Source organism: Pelodiscus sinensis, chromosome 2 (assembly GCF_049634645.1).
Source record: "Pelodiscus sinensis isolate JC-2024 chromosome 2, ASM4963464v1, whole genome shotgun sequence".
In the NCBI taxonomy this organism is placed as follows: Eukaryota; Metazoa; Chordata; order Testudines; family Trionychidae; genus Pelodiscus; species Pelodiscus sinensis.
In genome coordinates, this window is record NC_134712.1 from 87,461,500 (window position 1) to 87,488,217 (window position 26,718).

The 26,718-nt window shown below is 41.3% G+C and overlaps 1 protein-coding gene across 1 annotated transcript in view; it reads right to left on the reverse strand.

The window, feature by feature from the left end:
- Positions 1-26,718, reverse strand: part of SPIRE1 (spire type actin nucleation factor 1) — a 199,450-nt gene that overhangs the window by 164,328 nt on the left and 8,404 nt on the right. Inside the window, exon 2 of the mRNA XM_075921001.1 lies at positions 15,796-15,830. Within this exon, the coding sequence (XP_075777116.1) occupies positions 15,796-15,830 (35 nt within the window). The remainder of the gene's footprint in view (positions 1-15,795; positions 15,831-26,718) is intronic.

Consider the following 26,718-nt stretch of genomic DNA (forward strand, 5'->3'; position numbering starts at 1 on the left):
TCTAATTAGTTTAAACTAATCTCAAAATCTATTGAGGACTGCCTCACACCTGGTATATATGAACACTTGGGAGGTGGCAATTATAAGTATTTCTAAAATAGCCACCTTGATGACCTACTTCAGGTTGCTACCTATTGTTAATGCACATCTAACACTAATATGCCACCTAATTTTCAGACTGGATGGCTACGTCTACACTGGCATGATTTTCCGAAAATGCTTTTAACGGAAAACTTTTCCATTACAAGCATTTTTGGAAAAGCACGTCTAGATTGGCAGGATGCTTTTCCGCAAAGCACTTTTTGCAGAAAAGCGTCCGTGGCCAATCTAGACGCGGTTTTCCGCAAAAAAGCCCCGATCGCCATTTTTGCGATCGGGACTTTTTTGTGGAAAACACAACTGTGCTGTTGTAGCCAGACATGAACCCCATCTCGGTGTGTCCCCCCCAAGAGAGCAAGAGAAAGGCAGTCAGCCTTTGATGCCCTGGGAACGCAGGTATGCTGCCTGTCCCTGACTCTACCATAAACAGAAACCAGACAGTAAATGGGCTAGCTGACGACCCGGGGCCTCCCGTCGCCCTGATGGCTAGTACCAGTAATTGACACGCCTGCACTGTCCCAGGAGAGGAATCTTCGCCCATCACATACCAGAGGTGCCCATTGTCTTCATTTTCCCAGGTGTGAATTATGCATTGCACCCTTTGTGGGAAACTTGGCGTTCAAAGCCATTTTTCCTAATTGGCCACTTGAGACCAGGAAGAAGCCTACATGACCCAAAGGGTATAAAGAGGGGTTTAGTAGCCCACCCCATTTGAGCTCCAATCATCTACACCTGCTGGCAGGTACTGATTGTCTCCCGAGGTCTGTGGGACGTCCAACCTCGTCCTACTTCTTCCCGAGGAAGTGAGAGAGAGACGATGGCCACGCCAAGTCTGGAACGCAGGGGTGAGAATATATACCTGCTAAGTGTTTATTTTGCATGCATTTAATAAGAGCTCAGAGAACTAAAAGGGTTTCATGGTACCTGTAAGTGACTTATTAGTGTAATTTCTGTCCTGTCCTTTGTAGTGGCTGTGTTATCTGTAACACAGCAGTAGCATTTAACAGCTAAGTTTACCCTGTAACAATAAATAATAACTGTTTAAGCTTTAACCTGACTCCTTCAGTTGCTGTAACAGAACCAAGCACAATTTAAAAGAACTTCAGCCGGTCATAAGGAACAGGTATAGGGAGAGCTTGGGCATTTGGATTTGTGTCACTCCCAGGTGATAGATCCGTTGGGGCATCTCTCAATCGTTCCCAGGCTGCCCGCTGCGAATGGATCATGCATTCTAGCAGCTAAAATCTGAGGTGTTATAAGCTATCCCTGTAAACTTATTGGGGCGCCCGACAACCTCCTCCAGGGGGCCCGCTGCAAGGGACCCCGCTCTCAGCAGTTGAAGTCTCGGGTGTATAGCACGCACACACACCACTCACTGCCCTGACCGTTGGCTGATAGCTGTTTACACTGGCCCTTTTGCGCAAAAGTCTTTCGGAAAAAGACTTTTGCCCAAAGGGGAGCAGCATAGTATTTCCGGAAAAGCACTGACGATCTTACATGAGATCGTCAGTGTTTTTGCGGAAATTCAAGCGGCCAGTGTAGACAGCTGGCAAGTTTTTCCTCAAAATCAGATGATTTTGCGTAAAAACATGCCAGTCTAGACACAGCCGACGTGTATCATCATAGGTAATCTGTGAATTTTGTACAGAACCAAACCTTCCTCCACTCGTTGGGAGATGCTAGCATTTAATTCAATCAGCAGTTACAAATTGCATTCCTCAGACCACTAATGGCCAGTGGTTGGACGTTGCAGGCTAATTTTCAGACTGGCTGCATATCATCATAGGTAATCTGTGAATTCTGTGACAGAACCAAACCTTCCTCCACTGGTTGGAGATGCTAGAATGTATTTCAATCGTCTGTTACAAATTTCATTCCACAGACCACTAGCAGCCAGTGGATGGAAGTTACAGACTCTTTTTGTTCCCTGTAGAGCAAAACACAGTAAGTGGTCGAAAAAAAATTAAAAGAATAATAGCTGACCACACCAGCTATTTGTTCACAAAGAAATACACACATATTTGCAATGGAGAGAGCTAAAAATACATACGCACTTTCATGCTATGTTCCCATGTAAGAAGTGCTGTAGCTTCCACAGGAACATTCTGAAATTGTGAATGGGAGGGAGAGATTTGGAACATTTTTTTTCTTAGATGAACTGGAGGCAGGACTCAGAGTGAGGAAAAAAATATGTGGACTGGGAGGATTTATCTAATGCTGCCATGTAGGTCAGGACCAAAAAGAAGAGCACAGGTATTATAAAGCAGGTAGATAGGAGTGCTACCAAAACAGTAGACAGATATAAACGAATAATTCTCTCATTTAATGCTTCTCTTTTGTTTTAAAATGTAAACGTCCTTATTAGTTTCACCTTTTTCAAACTTTGCACTATTTTTCTTTGGTTCAAATGAAAACGACAACATTGGCATTTATTTATTCAACTCCGGGAAAATGGGTGGTTCTGAGTTCCTTTAGAGGAAAATATAAATGTTTAGCTCCCTCCCAGCTCCCGTTTACTTCGAATTCTGACTGAAGGATAAAGCCTTGTACATAGAAAAATACATTAAAATAAAGCTGGCTTCCTATTTTCCTGTCATGTTCCTTGGTGTACAAATACATATAAGGGCATGTTAGCCATTCTAGACAGATTATTTGGATCGGATTGGTCCTGCTTTTAGCTAGGGGTTTGACTTGATGATCTCCTGAGGTCTCTTTCAACCCTATGATTTTATAAGCCACAAAAACGAGACAGAAATGAGTGAAACTAAAGATTATGTACACTTAGGCTACATCTAAACGACATGGCTCCGTCGACGGAGCCATGTAGTCTAGACGTAGCCTCAAAGAAAATGTCATTATGATGGGTCATCCACATTCTTTATGGGAATAGGTGTATGAACAGGAGTACAGGAAGTCCCCAATGTATGAACAGATCATGCTCCAAAAGTTCATTTGTAAGTCAGTTGTTTGGAAATTAGAACACATCTTCCCATAGAAACAAAGTTATAAATGGGTGCAGGTGAGCTTTTGTTTGCTTGTGCTTATGTTCATTAAGTTGGATGTTTGTAACTTGGGGAGTGCCTGAATGACAAAACTGGAATATGTTTTATGTGAAGTACTTCATGTGAGATATCATTGGAAAGGTTGTAATCTACTCCTTTATATGTATGAATCATTTTTGTAGATCAAGTTAGGAACACTGAACTGTGCATCCGTGATTGCATATTCGCTGCTTTGTGTCACTCCTACTGTTTTCACTTCAGGACTGAGCCCATTAGCAAGAGACAATGGAGCTTAACCTTCCCATGGACATGAAGGTCAACCAGTGACATATGGAAACAAGGGCCTTGCATAGACAAGTGTCCATGTCACCTGATACTGGGCTCCATCTTGGATTCTGTATTTTTCCACATGAGAAGAGGGCAAGTTTAGTCTAAACACAAAGGATTCCTGCCTTTTGCAAACCTAAAGGTGGGGAATTAGGTAATCCAGGTCACCAGTTCTCCCTGGTTCCCCTACCCCAGGTGATGGTTGAAAACAACTAAGACTGAATTGGGAGAAGGAACTGGGCCCACACTAGAAGGATGTCTAGTCTGAGAATATTAGAACAACTTTTAGGGTGAGATATTATGTGTAACTGGTTTGTTTAGTTTATTAAGCTTAGCTTGGATTTTCTGTTTTATTTTGCTTAGAAATCTGCATTGTTCTGTATGCTATCTCTTAAGCCCACTGTGTGCTGGGGAAAGGACTCACACTGCACAGCTTTTAGAGTGTACCTGCAGCTTTGGGGGTGTGGCTCTGTTTCTTTGTCTCAGCTGAAGGAGGCTGAAGAGCTAGGCTCAGCAAGACAGGGTTGCAGGGTACCCAGGCTATCAGGGAATACAGGCTCAGTGCTTTCTTAGCACATAAGGTAACAATCCTGAGGGAGTTAGAACCCATCACAGACATATTAAGCAATTTCTTTCTTAAAAAATTAAACCTCAACATTTACTCACATAGCCCAAGAAAGTTATAAAATCTATCAAAGTGGACAGTGATTTTTCCTCCACAGGAGATCAGCCATTCCCACTTTAGTTCAAGAAAGTTACTCATATCCTGTAGGGATGTAAAATCCAGTTTAACTGGTTAACCGTTTAACCAATTAAAGAAGTGTGGGTTATTAAGAGTGATGCTTACCCGGTAACTGTTTAAGCAACTACCTGTTAACATCCTTAATATCCTGCAGTGGGAGAACCATGTTAACAAGAATCCAAAAGAATATCTGGAAGGAGTAAAAACCACAGGAAACTGATGCACTGCCATACTGAATACTTAATAGCCATCTCATCAAGTGCTCCTTACTTTTCCAAATATTATGTAGTATGGTTTTGTGTGGCTACCCTGAGGGTTAGAGGGTGAGGAAGGTGGGGGGGGGGGTTTGTTGTTTTTTTGGTTTTTTGCGATATCCTATTAGGTTACTGTTCTACCTATGGAAAAATTTGAGTAAGTTCATTACATCCATCTACACGTTACATCACATTACAGAGAGACAATTTTGGAAGAAGCCTTGGTACACTCATAAATCTTAGAGGTTAGGAGCAACTGCAAGCATCAGAAGGACCTCTTCAAGCTTCAAGGAGAAGACCTCTAGCTAAATTACGCAAATTTTCTGTCCCCTGCCTTCCTTGTCATTAGAACAACGGAAGCGGAGAACAAAGAATTGGATGGAGAATACAGTGTTTTTAAAATGGGAAAGAGAAAGCAAAAGAATAGGATTTATTTGGTTGTTTTTTGTTCTTTGCTTTCTTACAGGACGAACAATGAAATGGATGAAAACCCAAAGCCTCTTGGTTCAACCAAACATCTTGAGATTGCTGCAGAGATGAAAAGCACCATTCAGATACACTCAAGCAAGAAAAAATGAGCCTGACTATTTTTACCATTCCACAGAGGGAAGAAAAAAAGACATTTAGGGTACGTCTACACAGCAGGGCTAAAATCAAATTAAGGTATGCAACTTTAGCTATGTCAATTGTGTAGCTGAAGTCAAAATAGCTTAACTCGGTTTTAGGAGCTATCTACACAGCAGGAAGTCGAAGGAAGAGCACTCTTCCTTCGACTTCCCTTACTCCTTGTAAAATGAGGGTTACAGGAGTCAGAGTAAGAAATCCTCCAGCTTGACATTATTTCGAAATAAAGGTTTGCTGTATAGATGTACCCTAAGAGAAGTAAAAAGAGAGATTAGTTAAGTGGTTAGAGCACAACACTAAGCTTTAAGATACATTTTCTTTCTTTACTTCAAGACGTTTTCAAGTTACTTAAGATTTACATGTCCCAGTTTGCCTATATGTAAATCTTTTGTGAACTTCGATATTGCCAGATGTGGGAGCAAAAAGTATAAACAAGTCCTGAAAACACTGAAGAACAACAGGAGAAAGAGGACGTCCTTTTTTCCCCTTGGGTCAAAGTGTCAATATCATATCGTTGAATAGAAACCGTAAAGTTAGACCACACTGAGAGTACTGGAGGAGTTTCTAGTGCATCTTACTCCATTCACAAATATCTGTGCCCATAGGGTAAACTCAGATAATGGCATCACAGACCTGTCCCTCAAAGAGAATTCAGCTTCTGTTTACACAACAAAGGAAATACAGTATCTAAAAGAAAAACCTGCTTATTTTATCATTAATCATTGCATTAGGGTTTTATCTCATTTCTTATCAACAGACTAGCTGTTAAGATAAAAAAGTTTCAACCATTAATAGATTCTTGCCCAGGATTAAGTAAAACAATCATTCTGTGGAAAAACCTCCAATATTTTATCAAACTCAAAAAACAAAAAACAGAAGTGCTGTAACTGGAAAATAATATAATTTGGGTCCTTAATTCCCATTTCCTTATTCTGTAGTATTTATTAAATACTCTGAACTTAAAAACAAGTAGCCTACTCCAAACTGAAATTTTAGACAAAGTACCCATTTCATGCCTGCAAAATGCTAGCATACGTTGGAAAAAGTAACTCTCAAATACTACTTGGCATATCTTCATGAGGCTGGAAGAGCAGAATTTCAGAACTGCTAGGCATGCCTCAACCTTGCATTTTAAAATCAAATCCTTGTATTTATTTATCTATCTATGAGAAGCAACAGCACAGGGCATGAGAGATGGGAGCCAGTGCTTATGGAGAGCTAGCTTTTATTTAAACTCAACAAATAGTAAAAATGGTTCCAAGGTAGTAAAATATTTAATGTGCAACCCTCCTAAATTATGTATAGTTAAAGCTTTGTTATCCAGAACTCATGGGGAATGCGGGGGGGCTGCTGGTTAACTGAATGTGCCGGATACACAAGCTTATTGTTCTGTCTCTGCCCCCTTTGGCGGCAACCAACTCCTGTTCCCCTGGGAATGACTGATCATTCAGAATGACTGTTCTGAAGGCAAAGGGTTAGGTTGTGGTTATGCCAGATAGGGAAGTACTATGCACCAGAAAGAAAGGACTAATAAAGCCCGGAGGAATGAGGAAGCAGACCACTCCCCTCCAAACACACACATTCACTCACTCAGGGTATTTATGTTGTGTCTTCCTCCTAAGTAGCATGCAGAGGAGTGGGCCAGCTACCCTAGAGTCTTCTAGCACAGTGTTTCTCAACCAGTGGTACTAGTACCCTGAGGGGTACTCAAGAGAAGTCTGGGGGTGGAGGTACGTCAACACAACTGAAATTTGGCAAAAACTGAATTTTTGTTTTTTTACTGTGCTTTATTATTTTTGTACTTTGTATCGCCCACCCAACTATGATTAAGTTGTTTAAAGAAATGTATAGCAAGGTAGAAAAAATTTTTGTATGTCTGAAAACTGTAGGTACTGGGGGTACTTTTAATTGTTTTTTTTAAGAAACGCTGTTCTAGCGGATCCAACTCCCAGCAGTTCAAGGCAGGCTGAGGGGAAAGGAGGCACCTGATGATGACATCAGCTGGCAGTGCTCGCTATCAAAACCCCTTCAATGGCCAGAGACATCAAGCTGCCCACCTGGATAGGTGGAAGTCAGGTGCGTGCGCCTGAAAAAGTGGCAATATTGTGGCTGGGTCAATGCCAGTTAACCACGTTTTCTGATTAACTAAGTGCTAGATAACAAAGCTTTCACTTTATTTGTAAGTCACTCATTTTAAACATAGTGTCATTTTTTTTTCTTTTTTACACAAAATGCTAACACTGCCACTTTTTGAAGTCCCGGTTTTTGTTCTGTTAAACATATATAACCATTTTTCATTATAAGTCCAGAGGTGGTTGTTTTTTCAGTTAGACTCAGTATAAAGCAGGGGTACCAGAGTAGAATTTGAATCACAAGATTATTTATACATCATCTGACTTGGAATATTTCAATTCCTCAGTGGAAAAAAGAGCTTAAAACCTTTAGATACAATATCAATTTAATCTTAAAATAACTGCACTGTGATTTTATTGTTAATCTGAGTATCAATCTTCCCAAATGATGCAAATATTAAATTATCCTCAATATCCTTGTAAATTTATTCAACAGTATTTTCCTCATCCACAAAACAGGGTTATTCAGATACACACAAAGGCTATGTCTAGATTGCAAGCCTCTTTCAAAAGAGGCTTTTTTGAAAGATACTTTCAAAAAAGCCTCTTTCGAAAAATAGCATCCAGACTCCAACAAGTACTTTCAAAAATGCAAGACGCTTTTTCGAAAGAAAGCACCCAGCCAGTCTGGATGCTCTCTTTCGAAAAATCACAGTTTGCATTACATAGTGCCTTTTCTCAAAAGAGCACTTTCAAAAAAAGGTCATTATTGCTCGTAAAATGAGGTTTTCCGCGATCGAAAAAATTGCCGTGTTCTTTCAATTTAGTTTCGAAAGAACGCAGCAGCAGTCTAGATGCAGGGGAAGTTTTTTCGAAAAAAAGGCTACTTTTTTCGGAAAAACCCTGTAGTCTAGACATACCCAGAGTGACATCCTCTGATCTTTCCTGTCATCTCCACATCACAACTGCTATATATTGAAGAAAATGTGTGGAGATTAAAAATTAAGTGTTTCTAGTTTACATTAGAGTTTAATCTTTTAAAAATATGAAAACACATTTTTAGACCACCTTTCAACTGTCCAATTTCAAACAGATGTTATGCCTATGCAAAATGCTCTACATTTACCAAATATTTAAATGTATATTTCAGAAAGCCATATGCCAAAATTAATTAATGGTGTCATGACACACTTCTTTCTACTGGAGCAAAAGTAGTAAGAGATAGCAGGTCTCTGACAAATTTGAATAATATCTCTATTAAAATCTAAAAGCTTTAGCCCAAAAGGGATATTGCAGCATTATGGAACAAAGAACTACAAATCCCTTCCAACACCATGCCAGCTCAAGCAGATGCAGAAATTAACATTGACCAGACCAGAAATAAGTGTTTAATGTGAGGCTGACCCAATACAAACACATTTCAATTAGATTTTTCCAATTGAAATTGCAATTAAAAAAAAAGTAAAAAACATTCTATTTCCAATGAGAAAATTTTTTGACTAATCCTGCTTATTCAGTTTCTAAAATAGGAATTAAAATATAAAAACAAAATTACATTCAAATTTAATTCGGGAATAATAATCAAATAAAATCTAAGTAATTAATTCAGAGTTTATATATAATCCTACATTCATCTTGAAAAAGGGCTGAGATTGATGACAACTGTCTGGGTACATTTTAAAACAAGGAAACTAAAAATAAAGAAAGACTGAGATTACTATATTTTCTGTGGCTGTAGAAAATCTTCCCAGTAGGAACCAAATGTCAACCTATGCATGATGGTCTTTTAGAGCACAGAAACAGACTAAAGTAGCAGCTCTAGCTGTGGAGTAGTGGGGGTGCTGTCTGCTTTGTAACCCGGTGTCGTACCTCCCCCCCCTTGCGCTGTGATGCGAGATTCTCACTGACTCTCCCAAATGTATATTAACCCAGACACCTAGGCTCAGCCTCCCAGGGAGAGAGACAAAGGGAGGAAGGCAGAGACCAACATCTGGCTGGGGGGCAGAGCCTGGGAGGGAGGCGGTTGCGGTAGGGGGAAGCAGGAGGAGAACCGACTAAGGAGGGGGCTAGACCCAGTCTTTCCCCATCTTGAGGGTGGATGAGGCCTCCTAGCCCTGGTTACTGTGACCAGATTACATCTATATTGTGCTGTCCCCTGGAGAAGCAATAAACTCCCTCAATTCTACTGGCTGGCGGAGTCTGTTCGTGTCACCACGGGGGTGCAAAAGTCGGGGAGACCTCAACACACCATCACACTGGTATAAAGCAGCCCACTCCTGCATCCTACCTCCCAGCCAGACCTCACACCTCCACTTGGACCCATTCTATCATTATAAGTGTATGGCTGGTGGTCCACAGAAAGGTCTGCACAGAGTGGGGTGAGCCACAGGCCAAAAAGTTTGAGAACCACTGCCAAAGGTGTCTATGATGAAAGCCGGAATGGCAAACAGTAGCAATCACTACAGATGAATGACTGTGGTAGGATATAGTTGTACTTAAATGTAATTTAGCAGCTAACACCACAAACTGCAATTCAATTTAATGTTTGGATTTAGGAGCAAGGAAGTGCCAAATTGGATCAGAATGATGGTCCATCTAGCCTAGCATTTTACTTTTACTTCTTATATATTCTCATTTTATTTCCTTGCTTAGAAAATCCTACTACAATGTTTAAATAGTTTTATATCGTTTGCATAGATGTTATGAGAAAACACACAACTTTCTAATTAAAACTCAGGCATTGCCTCAGCATGTAACCAAAGTTCGAGGTATTGTCAATAAAAGCCAGCATGCTCAGTTGGACAGTTTAAAAGAAAACTCAAATGGAAACAGAGCAGACAGACCTGAATGATGCCACTCTGCTCTCACCTCCCTCCCATTTTAATTAAGTTTGGGGACAAATCGTCACCATCAAAATAGAAACAAGCAAGTGGCAGGTGACAGAAGCTGAAAGGTAAACTCAAATGCAGACAAAACTCTGCAGGCTTTGGGGTTCAGTGCAGTTCAGATTCTTCCATAAGAAATTCATGGGATGAGGACCAGACTTCTTGGTAATTTACAAATTTATTTCCCTGAACATGTACAGTTTCTCTAAAATCATTGATAGGACATGTTTTCTGAGACCTGTAGGACAGAACAAGACGTCTGAGAAAATTGTTTCAATTTACAAAAAATAAGATCTTGATGGTCACCTAAGGCACATTTACACAGTAAAAAGGAAAATGAAAAAACCCTTCCAAGCCTCAGTGTCACCTTCTACAGACTTAGGCTTGCGCTACAGTGTTAAAAATAACAATGTAGATGTTCTAGTTCATGCAGGAATTCAAGTTCTAAAGCTAAAGAAAGGCAGTCGATTTCAGAACCCAATCTGGAATGTCCACAAAGCTATTTTTAATGCTATATTGAGAGTCCTGTAGAGCTGGGCTCTGAAACTTGCTGCTGTGGGTGTTTGTATGTTTTTCTCAGTATAGACACAGCTTTAAAGATGTGACTGTCACAGCAATTATAAGTATTTCAAGACAAGACTATTTCTTTAAAAGGTGAAATGTATTATTTAACATGTTAAGTTTAATGTAATTTGGAAATTTTTAATCCATGTGTAAACTCAGACTGTTAGCTAATGTCAAGCAAAAACTGACCGAAGAGTTAGTACAGTACAGTATTATGCAAGGTCTTGAAATTAACCTATGAACATGATGAGAGGATAATCTGAATGTAAGAATATTCATACTTTGGAGGCAAAGCTGATTATTAAAGATACAAGGCAAATTCTCTCCTGTGTCAAGATACACTTGTGGTACCAAAAATAACTGCCTCCCTGGTTCTCAACCTGCCCTAGTCAAAAAGTAAATTAGAAAAGGGTGGGAGCTGCTCTTATTTACCTACAGCAGCTGGCTATGGTCCCAAAGGAACCATATGATATACCAGCTAAGCACTGCTGAAGGGGAGCAGCACTCTGTCCTGTTCCTAGCTAACCTTTCCCCGCCTCCATCATGTCCTAATACTAGAAGGAAGAATAGAGTTAGGCATAGGAAAGCTCTACTGTCTGTCAATTGAGAATTTCCCCATGTCAGGGGAAATCCCAACTGGCCACCTGGCCACGTTAAGCCATATTACATGTGTACTAGGGATGTTAAATTTAGATTAACTAATCAAATAATCGATGGGATTTCCATTGACTATTCGATTAGTCAATAAGGGCGCCTCTGCCTTTGAATTTCCTTCAGTTCAAAAGCTCTTGCTACAGTTCAAAAGCGGAAGCCCAGCAGTGAGCGCAGGGCCAGTGGGGGACTGGCCCCACACTCCGTGCAGCACCAGAGCCATTGAAATGTACAAGAGCTCCAGCAGGGCTCTTATACTTTTCAAAAGCAGAATCGCAGCAGAACCCATGAGTGGAGACTGCTTCAGTCCCCACTCGCGCCTTTTCCCGCTGAGTCTCTATCTCCTCTGCTCCTCCGCGGAGACAGTGCTGGGGGGAACTGGTTGTTAACTGGCTCACCCCAGCACTGGCTCTTGCTCCCCCCACCCTTGCTGGCTCTCTCTGATAGAGGCAGCAAGGGGAGGAAGTGACTGATTGCATCACTAGTCGACTAGCCTAAAAGCTTATGCTTATCGGCTAGTCGACTAGTCGCTTACATCCCTAATCTGTACAGGAACTAGAGCTAAGAATCTGCTCCATAGCAGTTAGGTACGAAAAAGATTATGATTAATTATAAAGGAAGTATTATCTAGCTTGATAATATGTGGTAAAACTGTACTTCAGAATATTTTAATATATAATTGAGAATATTTACATTTATTTGATCATGTACTGGATATTTTTTAAGCAACCTTTAAAGACATTTTATTTATTTTGTTTATTTGACACTGGGCACAGATTAGAAAATTATGATTGCTTCTAATCAATATGCTGTTTACTTAGTTGAGAGGAATGCTTTGCATGGTTTAATACTATTAATCACCTGTAAGTAGATTATGTATTATTCCATAAAAGGCCGGAGCCATATAAATGCTTGTTTGTCTATTTCTAAACTCCTAAACAAGCCTTTATAATGAAAATTCATAACCGTTATTGACATTCATCTGAAAGAACAAGTAGTTCTGTAATCTCATCAGTCACAAGTCAACAAAATGGTTACACACAAATCTGTTGATACACTGACCAAAATAACTTGTTCCAACTCATATGGGTCCTGTGTATACTGAAGTATCTGTTTATTTACCAGCACTATTGGTAATACCAATGCAGCCCTTGCCAGTTTCCTAATGTAATGTAACCACCAGACAGCACAGAACGTATTTTCTAGGCACAGAATACTTAGTGATCATTTTTCACAAATATTTTCCATTGCTACTTTTCCCCTGAAAGGGAAATTTTAAAAAGAACATTACAAATCATGAGAACTTTGTTCGCACAAATATGATCACCTTGCAGGAATAGTCTGAATATTTTGCTCCCAACTTGACAAACTGAGTGTCAAGAATCATCAGGCTACCTTGAATTACTTCAGCTCATGCAGTCAGCGTGCAAATTATCAGGGCCAGATTTAGGAAGCGCGGGGCCCGATTCGAACCGTTTTGGCGGCTCCCCCCCCCAGGATTTTTTGTTGAGCGCAAAAAACAAACAAACCACACCACACACAAATATCACATCAGATGTAGATCTGATCAAAATGTATACCAATTTAGTTGAACATTTAAAAAAAAATGCCATCCTTTATTATGCAAAATTTTACACAAAATTAAATCAGTTGCCTTAAGTGTAGGTCAAATATTTTCAATTGCAAACTATCCAATTTTTTCAATAAAGTTTAAAGTTTGATTTTTAAAAAGTTACCAGAGAGCGTTGCAGTTTTTTGTTACATTGATTTACTTTTTAAATAGCAAAAATGGAGTCTTTGTTAAGAAAGTGTCAGTTCTGTGGTCAAATTCCAGCCAGTGATTTCAGCACCAATGATTTCACTAGGTAATATGGTACCTCACCACCAGTGCCTCCTTTGCACTGCTCTTCAACACACTGCCTGCACGTTGAGTCCAAGGTCAGTCTACACAAGATTTTATCAATGATTTTTGCTCAAGCGATCACTGAGACAAGACAAGGACTTTCAATTGATTCTAGTCAGCTCTGCCTTTAAACACTGGATATAAAGTGTCAGATATAATTGAGGACTCCTAAATAGACTTTACGCCACCAGAAATAAAACCTGTTTCCATCTTCTGTGACTTTCAGTTAGATGTGACTTACTATCCTCTACTTAGTGTTCAAGTTATGGTAGACCCTAAGCCAGGTCGTATTAAGTTCAGGTCTTTAACCTTTTAATCATACAACATGGATAACAACATTTCATTCTCCGAGCTCCAAGTCTTAAGTGAATTTCAACCCAAAAGAGCCCAAATTGATCACCTTGACACAGCAAGTGTGTCTACGGATCTCTGTGGCAAAGTAGGTTGTCTATATAAATAAGGTCTGCTCGTGAGGCCTTTTCCTACAGTTGATTAACAGATGGCAGTAGACAGCTCATTCAGACCACTGGCTGATAATAGTTAGTCACCCTGACCAGTCATTAATCATAGTCATGGACTCACCCTACTCTCCATTGTCTCTATGATTCTCTGATGACCTGTGACAAAAAAGGAGGATGGAAAGGAAAACTGAAGGGAGAGACCTCTCTAAATTCACCAATCAAAGAGCAGTATTGCCAACCCAAAAATCACAAGGAACGCCTACACAAAGTTATGAGGCTGGTCTACAAATCATATGATTTTTTTTTAAATAAAACATGTTGGATTTGTATTGGCCTTTTGTTTCTTGAGTATTTAGGGTTCATGTTTTAAAGCTTTCCTCCTTAGCTGGAAGGCCCTCAAGTATAGAGAACTTTTTTTAAATGAAAGCTGAGATTTCTACATAATCAATTGACTCCAGGCCTTTAGAAAAAACACCAAATGTTTTGAGACTCGTGGTAAAACAATGGAGGAATTCTTGTGAGCCCATACTTTGCCCACAGTATAAATTAATAAAAACAACAATATCTTCTCCACTAAACATCCTAATGAGATACTGCAAATGGTGAACTGAATTCAACAGCTCCTGATATGAACAGGTATCAACCTAGTTTTTCATATTTGAGATGGGTTACCAGGATTCATACATTACAATATGAATTCTTTCCACTGACTACTTTTTTGGTTTGGCTCCCTCTCACTAGCCACATGTTGATCCCCACATAAACCCAAACTCCTCCGCGGGGCGCAAACAAACTGGCCATGGGCAGCATACCAAGTTATTAATAAATATTGTATAAACCTTTCCCTTTTCTCTCTGCTGCCATGTCTCCTATTCTTGCTCCATCATCTCCCCTGGTACCTGCTGCCCCAAAACTCCTCACCCTCCTCTGCTGTCCTGACTCCTGCCCTTCTCACTGCCCTCAGCTCTCCTGCGACCTGCCCCCCTCCACCAGCCCTTCTCTCCCCCCTGTGCCCATTCCTCCAGTAGCCCCACTCTGATCATGTGAGCTACCCCTCTTCTAACACCTCCCTCTACACACCTGCCCTGCCTCTCTCCTCTGGTGCTGGTCCCTTCCCTGCAGATGTCTGCCCTTTTGCTTCACCCCCAGAATCTCCTGGCACTTGCACCTTCCCTTAGCCCTGCACCCTCCTAGTGCCTCCACCTTCCCTCACTGCCCCTGCCTCCTTTTTCCCTGATGCCCATCCCCTTACCACTCTCTGCCCCCATTTCCCTCATGCCCCTGTGCCCTCACACATGCCTTGCTCCATCCCCACCTTTCGCATACACACCCCTTCTTTCAAGCCTTCTCCCAGCACCCCCACCCCCATTTTAGCCCCCAATGCCCTTCCCCTCTCTTCTCCTCTCCCAGCATCACCCTGTCCCCCCTCCCACTGACACCTCCCCTCCTGCCCTTTCCCTCATTGTCTGCACTTGGCCCCCTGGGATTTGTCTCTCCTGCACCCCTGTCTCTTGGTACCTTCCCCTTTCTTCCCCCTCTGCACAAGCCTCTTCCTCTCCCACCTCTCCCCCTAGTTTCCCCCTCCCCTACCTTTTGCCTTCTGCAAGGCTGGACTCCAAACCGCGTGGCCCGCCACCTCTGCAGTTTCAAAATCCCGGGCGTGACATAACATCACGCCCGGGCATCTCCCCGCTCACCTGCATGGCGGCAGCAGCAGCCAGCAGCATTCGCAAGTAAGAGCAGGGAGCCCAGCAGGCCGAGCTGAGGGAGCCGGCTTCCGGGTACAGGGCCCCCTTAGGCCCGGGGCCCAATTCAGCCAAATCGGCTTAAGACCGGCCCTGCAAATCATGACCACTTTTCAGCCACCTCAAGTAAATAAGTATAATGGGAAATGATTTCTATGAAAGAAGCTATACAAAATAAGATGTCTGTGTTATGCAACACATAAATTAATTGAAAAATGAACCAGTTTATGGTGTCAGCATAATCTCCCCCATTTTCTTTCTTTCTTTCCTTTATGGATGTAGAACAAAATATCCTGTAGCAAAGTATTCCCTAGCTATGTAGATATTAATACAAACCATATACGCAATTTGTATTTTATGGAAAGACTTTGAAATGATAAATGTGGGATAAAATATACAGCAGTTTAACTTATGAGAAATTAGTAGCAAGAGGGGCGCAACAGAAAATTTGAGCTATTTTTCTTACCTCTGTTTCTGTGCAGTTTGAACATCCTGATTTACCTACAAGGAAAAAAAATATTTTCAGACGATTTAAAGTAAAAGATAACAGCCAGTTCAAAATCATACTGTTATTTAAGTCTCTTATTACTTCATTTACATGAGAGCTTGCTATGTCTAGTAAAGATCCATTTGAACTGATCAAAAATGCATCTCTAGTCTGCTGATTGAATTCCATTTCAATCAAGGAAAATAAGAACAACTTAAAAATAGTCAGCAGCTAATGTGGTATTTAAAAAGTTACGGTTCTGTTTTCAGTATTTTAATTAGGCACTTCTATTTCTTCCATCATGATAGTGTGGGAGTGCCTATTCTCTGCTCTACTGAAATGTGTGATCAATTAAATTAATTTACCTACTTATGAATCACATATACAGTATAAGATTTCAATATGCAGCACTTCAATATCTTGAAAATGTGGTTAACCAACATGTGTCATAGATGGCAATACAATTCCTCCTTCAGTTAACCAGAAAAATTCTGATAGCCATCTGGCATCATTTTTCGATGTTTTCCAGTGCCTGTGGAAGTCAAGTTTGTAAACTTGCAGCAATAAAGTTTGTGTTGTGTTTCTTCATATAACACTATTATCGGAAATTACCTAACCCATCCTGCAACTATGGCTAGCATATGGTGAAAAATTCATGAACTATCAGTGTAAAGCTTGAATAATCGACACATTTGATTAACTGGCATATCCCATTCCCCATGAATTTCAGGTAACAAAGCTTTTACTGTATTTAATTTGAACAAAGAAACAATTTTCTTATGTAAAGCCTTTCTTCATAGTGTCTATTTTTCTAAACATGAAGCTTCAAAGCACATATTATCATTATATGTATGCAGTCAAACTGTGTAAGCTTTAACAAGTAACAACATCAAATAGCTATAGACAGATAATTAAAAGATCTATTTTTTCATGTTCTATCTAAGCCATATCTCTAACCCCCAACTGCATTCATAAGAAAACACCAATTTTATTCATATGGTTACTTTGGGAGTAATAAATATCAATACAAGCATGATGCAGAAGTTCAAGCACAGAAAGGTATTTTAAGTAGTTATGGTTGTTCTTCATAACATACTTATAAGCCTCTCTCATCAAATGTTCCAACATTTAATTAGTCTAATGCTATTTTTATTTTGTCTAATTTCTGTTAGCTTAAGTCATGAGCATTGTAATGATCAATAAATCCAAAATTCCAGCCTTTTTTTTGGGGGGGGGGAAGGGTAATATAGCACCCACACAACCAAACTGATTCATGGCCTTGACTTTCAGCAGCACTAACTCTAAAAGAAGAAGATATAAACCTTTCCAGCTTTCCTGACTTCCCTTATTCAGACAGCTAGAAACACGATGGCTACGTCTACACTGGCCCCTTTTCCGGAAGGGGCATGGTAATTTTTGAGATCGTAATAGGGAAATCTGCGGGGGATTTAAATATCCCCCGCGGCATTTAAATAAAAATGTCCGCCGCTTTTTTCCGGCTTTTAGAAAAGCCGGAAAAGCGTCTACACTGGCCCCGATCGAAGTAGGAATAAGATCCTCCGGAAAAGGGCGCTTTTTCCGGAGGATCGGGGCCAGTGTAGACGCTCTTTTCCGGCTTTTCTAAAAGCCGGAAAAAAGCGGCGGACATTTTTATTTAAATGCCGCGGGGGATATTTAAATCCCCCGCGGATTTCCCTATTACGATCTCAAAAATTACCATGCCCCTTCCGGAAAAGGGGCCAGTGTAGACGAGCCCTAACTGTGACTCCTCTTATGATCATACTGTATATTGAAAACATGTATTACCAATTATGTCAAGTTAACCACACAAAGAATGCCCAGGGAATCTATAACTGTCTGTAGTTAAGAACACACTTTCCACAGACATGAAATAAAGCATGTTAGTATATGTCATTATGTCTCCTTTTCCCCCTAACAACTAGATGTAAGAAGGAAAATGGGAATAAATAAAAAAAGCCACTGGATGTCTTTAAGTTTTCTTTTTTTTCTTTTCTTTTTTTTTTTTTAAGATTAATAGTGTTGGTCAAGCTCAGCAAGTCAACCTTTGTATATGCATGACAACAAAAGAATCCACACATATGATAGGAGGGAAAATTACTCTTAAGAATCTGTTTAAGGACATATTTGAATTCAAGCCCCGGGTCTTCGGTGGCTTTCCTCCAACTTTAAGTGGCATGGACGAAGTTGAGGAACCTAGATGAATTAAAGTCTTAACACATGATGAGATATGGTACAGGGAATTCACTGTATATGCTCCTTTTTGCTGTGGTAATAATACCCAAAATTATAGGGCCACAAATCAAGAAGAGAAAAAGGTTGCCAGCTTTTCCAGACTGTCTCACAGAAGGAAGAAACCTCTGTAAGGTCCCCATCACAGAGTTTTTCTTAATCTGTTAGGAGGTGATAGGATTTGTTCCTCTGCACAAGAAACAGAGATTCAACCTCCAGAATCACTGATTTCAGGGGATATGCGGAAGATCAGGATCACTCAGGCAGAGAGGCATTGCAGCTTCACACCAACTCTAGAGGCCCCTGGTATTTCTTAACTTTTGAATGCTTGACTTTACAACCTTAATAATTTTATTTTAACAAAGCTTTGTGGGTTTAAATTCCTAGGTTTTTTTAAAAGACAAGTGAAAACAACCAAAATAGAAAGTCCATCATGAGGGATTACATATGTAACCAATAAGTACTGAGAAAGGAAAAGTGAAGTCCACTTTACAGCCTTAGCTAAAAGGCAGCTGGGCTCATGCGAGCTCATGCAATACAGTCTCATGGCTTTAGCCCCTAAGCTCCCAGGTTTAATCCCACCTGCTGATGATCTTGGTCTGTGGGCTTTACACATAAGATAACCACGTGGTTCATCAGTATGGCAGAAATGTTTAGATCTACCACAGACCTTTGCCACTTAAGTTAATGGAATAGCTGATAGTAGTAGCAGGTAGTTATCCTCTGTGAGGAGCAGTAGAGAGACTATGTCAATAGGTTCATGGATATCTGCAAGAGAGGAATGGTGAGACTCAAGCATCTTTGGTTCCATTCCAGGCTCTGAAGTGGAGTGTGCTCTAGTGGATACTGACTCATCTCACCCATTCCCCTCAAGCGTGAGTCCTTCTGTTTTGTACAGTCCTTAGGGGGCTCTGCCGTTTAGTTCACCAGCATGGCTGGCCATGACCTGAAGGCAGCAGTAAAGAAGGCAGGGTGGTAATGTCATACCATGCCACCGTTACTTCTGTGCTTATGCTGGCAATAGGCTTCCTGCCAGAGCTACTCTCTGGTCAAATTTTGAAGACAGTGCTGCTGCCAGCAACAATGCAGAAATCAAGGTGGCAATATCACAACCCCCTTGCACACACAATAACCTTGCAACCCTTGCACAACCACCTTTTGGATCAGGACATCTACAGTTAACAACACAGCAAAATTTCAGATTTCAATATCTGAAATTAAAAAATGTACTACTTTTAAAATCCTTTGACTGTGAAATTGACCAGAATGAATTGTTATTTGGTAGGATTTTACCCATCAGAGAACATCCCAAAGAGAACTGAGTAGAGGTTTGCTCCATCTTCTAATACATAGCTCCAATAAGCACCTTATTTTTGGTAGTCACTAGATTGGTTGTTTAAATTTGTACAGATTGTATCAGGTATATTTGCTACACATACAAGATATAATCCTGATTAGTTGTACTCGGCATCCCCTGAGCATCGTCAGCTGAAACATGAATTGTTATCTGCTGTTGTGCTAATGTACCACTTGTGTTCACTGTTTATAATATTTGTCAGCATGAAATTCAGTTCTGTTCTATGCTGATCTGTTCCTCCTCTCAAATATGTTTATTATGGAATAAAATCTTCAGATTCAAATTTGCATATCATCAATAGCAACACAGCTTCAAGGCATCTTGTATCATTATATTATCATCTAAAATACATGAAATTAGCTTATGTTGGATAATAATGCTAAAACATGTCTTCATATTTTATTTGTGGTATTTACCACAGAGCATTGCCTTATTGTTATCATGGGTTCCTGGCAGTAATTCCCCATTGAAAGTTAGGATGTCAACATGTAGTCAACTACACAATTAACCAATAAGCGTGGGCTTATTGGTTATTCCTATCAACTACATTCACTCCTCTCCCCTTGCTGCCTCTGTATCAGAGGCAGCAAAGGTGAGGGGAGGCAGGAGGTGACTTTTAAGCTGGGATTCCACACATGCCAGCTCTGTGGAGCCACCTGTTCACCACCTTACTGCCGCCCACAGAAGCAGCAGGGGACAGGAGCAGGTGGGAGTCAGTGCTCGCAGGGAGCCAGCTTTTAATCCAGCTCCCCACAAGCACAGGCTCCCACCTGCCTCTCCCCGTGTGTAAACGCTAAAATTTCAAGACCTCCCTGCTGGAAGCCCAGTTGTCTCTCCCTGTCCCAGACACTTCTCTCCTGACTGGAAGCATAGCAGCTGAGGAGTTCGTCACCTGGGCATCCATGCTCCCAATGGGGAGCAGGTATCCAAGAGCATTGGGTTGCAGCAGAGCTCCCAGCAGGGAGATCCACACCTGGAGTCTGGTGGGCTGCTATGCTCAAAGCTGGGAGTTAAGAGCCTGGGGGGGACAGACAGGTTTCCAGCAGGCACATCTGCACCCAGAGTCTGGTCAACTGCCATGCTCCTGGCAGGAAGCAAGAAACCAGCAACCGAGAGCCTGCAAAATTGACAAGAATGACAGCTAATAGATCATCACTATATATACTGACATAAATCCTGCTCCACTTGTGGTGAAGTTACTGTGTTGGTGTTAATAAGACTCTTACATCGGCAGGATCAAGGCTGTAATGCAGATGCTGACATAATAAGCCTTACGTCGATCTAAGGCTGTAATGTAGACCAAGCCTGAGATGTTTATAAGATGTTTACAAAATCATCTGTGCTCTGCTATTCCCAGAAATTACTAAAATACAAGTTTTCTCTTAAATCTTGACACCATGCTGCATGGCTGTTGTGTTAACAGTAAATGCTACTGCCACAGCTGGGCAGTTTGTAATTCTAGAATCTCTTCCTTGCCTCCTTTCACACATATAAATTGCAGTTTTAGGCTCTGATCTGGCAGTGAGCTTCATACAAATGCAAAGGTCTGTCTGAACAAAGTTCACTATAGGTTAAGGGCCTCAGTAATTAATAGATGATGTGATTTTAGAAAACCCACACAGAATAACAATTGTAACTGTGGCAACTCCTTACCTAGCAATGTATCTAAACTCATTTTCAGCGCTTCATTAATTTGCTGCTTATGTACTAAGCCTACTTTTTTACAGTGTAAAATAAGTGTATACCTAGAGTAGATAATTATATTCAGAAACAGTTAATGTGGGAAAAAATTGTTCTTCAAACAATGGAGTGAAACCAGCAGAGCATACAGCATGATGTGCAATGAACTGCCTAACATGCAAGTCTGTGATTAACAGGTGAAAGTAACTCAGTAACATTCGAGACGACAGATGAAGTTAGGGGTCAATAAAAATCTGCCTTCAGTATCTCTCAGGTACCACTCAAGATTTTTTTTTTAAATAAGACAATCCAGGGATATTAAGTGCTACCTGAGGATGACCTCTGATTAACTAAATACAAAGGGGAAAATACATATTTAGTCTAACTTCACAATTTCTCGTATTTGTTTTCCCTCATTCTCTATAGCTGCCATCTCCCGTTATTACCAATTGGGCTGACGCCCAGTTTGTCCTCACTGAAGTTGGCTGCAATTTCCTCGCTATTCTGCTTGTGAGAGTGAGGCTGTCCCACAGTAAAGATGGGAAACAATTCCCACTGTTTCTATTATGGCTGAATTCAGGCTGCCCTGAGGACAGATGGCAGTACCAGGCAGACGGATGGAAGAGAAGTGCTGAGCAATCTTGTAATCAGGGAACAGACTTAGTTTTGTTAATCCCAGAGTGTTTAGATGCCAAGAGTCAAGCCCCAAAAATACATAGTGAGATTTTAGAAATACAATATTCGGTTTGCCTTTGATTTTTGAGCCTTTAGTGCGTGCACTGGTCACATTTTCAAGTTTCTCTCTCAAACCATAAAGCTAAGAAATTTCTTTTTTTTTTAAATTAAGTTTATGATGTACAGGCAGTCCCCGGGTTACGTACAAGATAGGGACTGTAGGTTTGTTCTTAAGTTGAATTTGTATGTAAGTCGGAACTGGTACATATTGTAGGGGAAACTCTAGCCAAACATTTTTTTTAGTTTTGGATAGCATAGGGAAAGGTTAACTCCCCTCTAATGTTTGTTTTGCTGTCTGTTCCCCTGTTCAGAAGATTTCACATCTATTTCTGTCCCTGTGACAAACTCAGGACTAAAGGAGTAACTCATCAAATACCAAACAGCTCTGCACCATGCTTTGAGCTAATAGCTTTATTTCCACACACCACCCAGGGTTCTAGGAGGAGGGTCCTTTTTTTGCTAACACAATGAGGCCAGCACTTTGTTTGTTTTGGTGGAGTCTTTGTTTGCCCAGGGAGCCCAGCATGTATAGGGGGAGGAGGGGCGGAGAGGCTGCTTTTGTCTGCTGTTCCGCAGCCTGTTGCTGGCGGGGGAGGGGGGGGGGGGGGGAGAGGCGTGCAGGATGCGAGGCCGCGGGGGGGGGGGGCAGCGGGCGTGGGGAGGCACTTTTCCTCTGCCCGGCAGCTCTGCGGGATCCCTGTCCCTGTGGCCAGCTGCTGCAGGCAGAGGCCAGTTGGAGCCGGCCGAAGAGGAGGAGGAGGTGGATTCTAGGACCCAGGTGAGCGAGCCCCGGGGACGCTGCTGCGCTCCGAGCCCGGCATGTATAGAGGGGAGGAGGGGCAGAGAGGCTGCTTTTGTCTGTTCGGCAGCCTGTTGCTCAGGGGAGGGGGCAGCCTGTTGCTGGCAGGGGGGCAGCGGGCGTGGGGAGGCACTTTTCCTCTGCCCGGCAGCTCTGCGGGACCCCAGTCGGAGCCGGCCCGAGGAGGAGGAGGATCCTAGGACCCAGGTGAGCGAGCCCCGGGAATGCTGCTGCGCATGTGCGGGAGTTGCCTCACCCCGTTCGTATCTAGGGATCCGACGTAAGTCGGATCCACGTAAGTCGGGGACTGCCTGTAATCATTTGATTCCAAGAACTGGAGCACCCCCACCACTAAATATTGTGAAACTTGTGATAAAATTGTGGAAACTGAAAACACCAAGAATTCAGTGTTGCAGGGTAAGGATATAAAAGGTTAACTGGTTACCCAGTAAGCACTAGCCTTACCAGCATGCGTACTGGTTAACTGAAGGGTGCAGTTGACAGGAGCAGCCCCACCACCATCACCTACCCACAGATGCTGCCCCCTGTCGCCACCCACTGCCCCCCATGCCAGTGGTTAACTGGTTAAATAAATAATGTAGCTGCTTAACTATTTTTGGTGGCTTTTAAACCCTTATTGCAGGCCAGAAGAGAGATTACAGGTGCTGGACAATATCAAGCAGAAGAGGAACATGAGAGGACAGGAGTAAGAATGAAACGGGGTGGCAGACAAATATGGAGGGAAAAGGAGGAAGTCTAGGACATAGCAGGAGAGGTAGGGTCAGAAGAGGAAAAGGACTGTGAAATTTGAGACACAAAAGAAGGTGTGTGGAGAATAGGCTAGAGAGAAAGTGTGAGTATGTGCCTGGGGTAGGAAACTAGATGGAAAAATATACAGAACAAGTGTGGGACAGAAGATAATGGAGGGATGGACAACAAGAAGGTGAAAACAAGGGAGACTGAAAAGGAATGGACTAGATTAGAAGAGATTAAGTGGAACAGGCAGTAAGGAGGCTCACATTTGGGTATGATAGGTAAGATTGACTTTTTAAATTGAAATATTTCCACTTTTGGGACATACAGCTTCACCACCTCAAAACTCAAAAAGCAAAAGGCAGCAAAAAAGTGTTATTTATTAAATGTCATGACTTTTTTAGTATGATTCATAATTTTTGAATGTTTGGGTTGGCAACACTATGACGACCTCTGAAATGACAGAAATGCACTGACACCTATGTGACTTTTCAGTCAATCATTGTTTGCTTTTTATTTGTAACAATCCTTTGTCACGTCTTTGGTCCTTAAGTAAAACTTTCTCATTCTGAGACATTTATTCATATTCTCCCAAATTATTACCTTTCCTACTTTGCACAGTATTAAAGCCTCCAAGTTCTATATCAAACAAATTTAATAACTTTATTTAATGGTACTCTTCATTTAAACACATTGCATTTATTCTAATTCCAGTTCCCAATAAATAGCCAATTCCCAAAAAGTGCTTTGAATGTGTCCTTAGTGTTTGTCTCATTACATGTCTTTAAAACCTTGGAATTCCATCCAATTGCTTCCTGTCTTATTCTGAACTTATCTTGGTTTACTTAAACATGTCTTCAGTGGTGCTTAGAAAACATTCACATTTATTGGGAGAAATCCTAATTCCATTGAAGTAAATGGGCTGTTTGCCATTGTCTTCAATGGAGTCAGGATTTCACCAGAGGCTATTTACCACCATGCTAGTTTGAAAATCATGCAGCATATAATTATATTTACTTATCCTGTCAGTTCATTACTTTTTCCAGGTTTTTGGGTCTTTTTACTCGTTATGCCTTCATTTTAATAGTTTATCATTTTATTAATACAATCTTTCATTTGTGCTCTATTTGGCTTTGGTTTTGCTAAGGATGTTAAATATCAGTTAACTGAATAGTCGATTAACCTCATGAATTTTTATCAGTTTGTCGACAAATCTATAGTCCCAGGCACCCCTGTCTGAGGGGAGGGGTCTGAGCTCCCGGACCCGGCACAAGTTGGAACTGAGCCAGGCTGCCTGCCCACCTGGCTCCTAATACACTTTATGTATTATGGCCAAGGGGTGAGGAGGAAATGCGTGTAGTCTATAGCATTAACCTATAAGCTTTTCCTTATCAGTTAATCGACTATACTATTACAACCCTAGTTTTTTCATGCTCTTAATTGTAGTCTATTATCTGTCTTGTTCTGTTCCTATGAAAACATGCTGAGCTTAAAAAAAAAAATCAATGTTTCGTTCTTAATCATATTTGAATTATCTATATTTGCCAAGAAGACTAATCTGAAACTATATCTGAAGTAGGACAGCATTTATTATAAGCATTATAACAGTAATTAATAAGCATTTCTAAGGCAATCACCCTGCACTAACTCATGAATTCATCTAAAAGTAAAGAAGAAAGTCCCCCATCCCAGTTATTAAACTACAAAAAATAAAAGAAAGCCTTCTTATGCTATGTTCCCAAACTTGTAGGATTAATCCTTCACAATTTTCTATTCCCCTATGTCACATTTCAGGGTATATCTAGACTACATGGCTCTGTCGACGGAGCCATGTTGATGAGTTTACTAGACATAGGAAAATGAAGCAGCGATTTAAATAATCGCCGCCGTGCTTTGCCGGTCAGCTGTTTGGCAGCACAGCACAGTAGTCTGGACGCTCCGCAGTCCACAACAGAAGCCTTTGTCGACCGCTCCGGTAAACCTCATTCCACGAAGCATAACACAGCGGTCGATAAAGGCTTCTATTGTTGACCGCAGAGCGTCCAGACTACCATGCTGTGCTGCCAAACAGCTGATCAGCACAGTGCGGTGGCCATTTTGATGTAAATGAAGCAGTGACTATTTAAATCGACACTTCATTTTCCTATGTCTAGTAAACTCATCTACATGGCTCCATTGACGTAGCCATGTAGTATAGACATACCCTCAATTACTGCAACATCCTGTTCTCTGGCCTTCAAGAATGACATCTTGTTCCCCTTATATTCATTCAGAATGCTACTAAAAAGATCATTTTCCTTGCCTGTTATTTTGACTATGCTTCCCTCTCCGCTTCTTTGCTTCCCTTCACTGGCTCTCATTTCATCATCACTTCAAATTTAAGCTACCTGTCTCCATTTTAAGGCCCTTCACAAGCAATCCTCACTCTTTCATCTCTCATTCATTATCAAGATGTTAATCACCACCTCTAGACGGCCTACAGCGCCAGCCTCCACAACCCATTTCTTACGTTTTTGGACAAGTCCTTTCACTGCCTTCTCCTGTGATGCCCTTCTATTAGGAAGAGTTCCCTGAAAACATCCACAGAGAGCTCTCTTAATCCTCCTTCAAACTCTACATTTCAGTGATGCCTACAAAAAAAATAAATAAAAAAAAGTAATAGACTCCTGGCTAGGCTGCTGGTATACTAAGACCGCTGACTATCATGCTGATTAATATGGTCTCTTGTTTCCTGGTATTCTCCCATCTGTCTGCAACCATCTGGAGTTTCTTATTTTCACTTCGATTTTGAGCTTTTGGAGCAGGGACATAGACATCTGCTCAATACTAATTTCTGAACACAAGCCAGACCTGAACCAGACCCAAGACCATCCAACCCATGAGGGTAGAGGTTTTCCTACTCACACCTTCCCTTGGAACCTGAGTCAGCACTGCCAACTCCACCACCCCCTGCCTTTAGATCAGTGCAACAGTGGCTCCTCCCAGCCACAGCTCCCTGCTGCACCATGCTGACCCCAAAGGCAGGAGGAGCAGAGGGGTCAGATTGTTTTTCAACTCAAACACACACTTCTAGTCAGACCCTGCTGGTCTTGGTTTGAGCAGTAGGGCACTCCAGGGACAGTATTGTGGTTCTTTCTTTATATATTGCTTACCACAGTGAGGTCCTGCTCCATTACTAGGATTGATAAGTTGAGCCCTACCAATTTCACAGCTGTGAAGAACACATTACAGACCATGGAATAAGCCCTTCCCAATGAAATCTGTTATCTCCTTGTTCCTAGGAGCACCCCATGAAAAGGGGATTTCTACTTCTGAGTGGAAGAAAGCC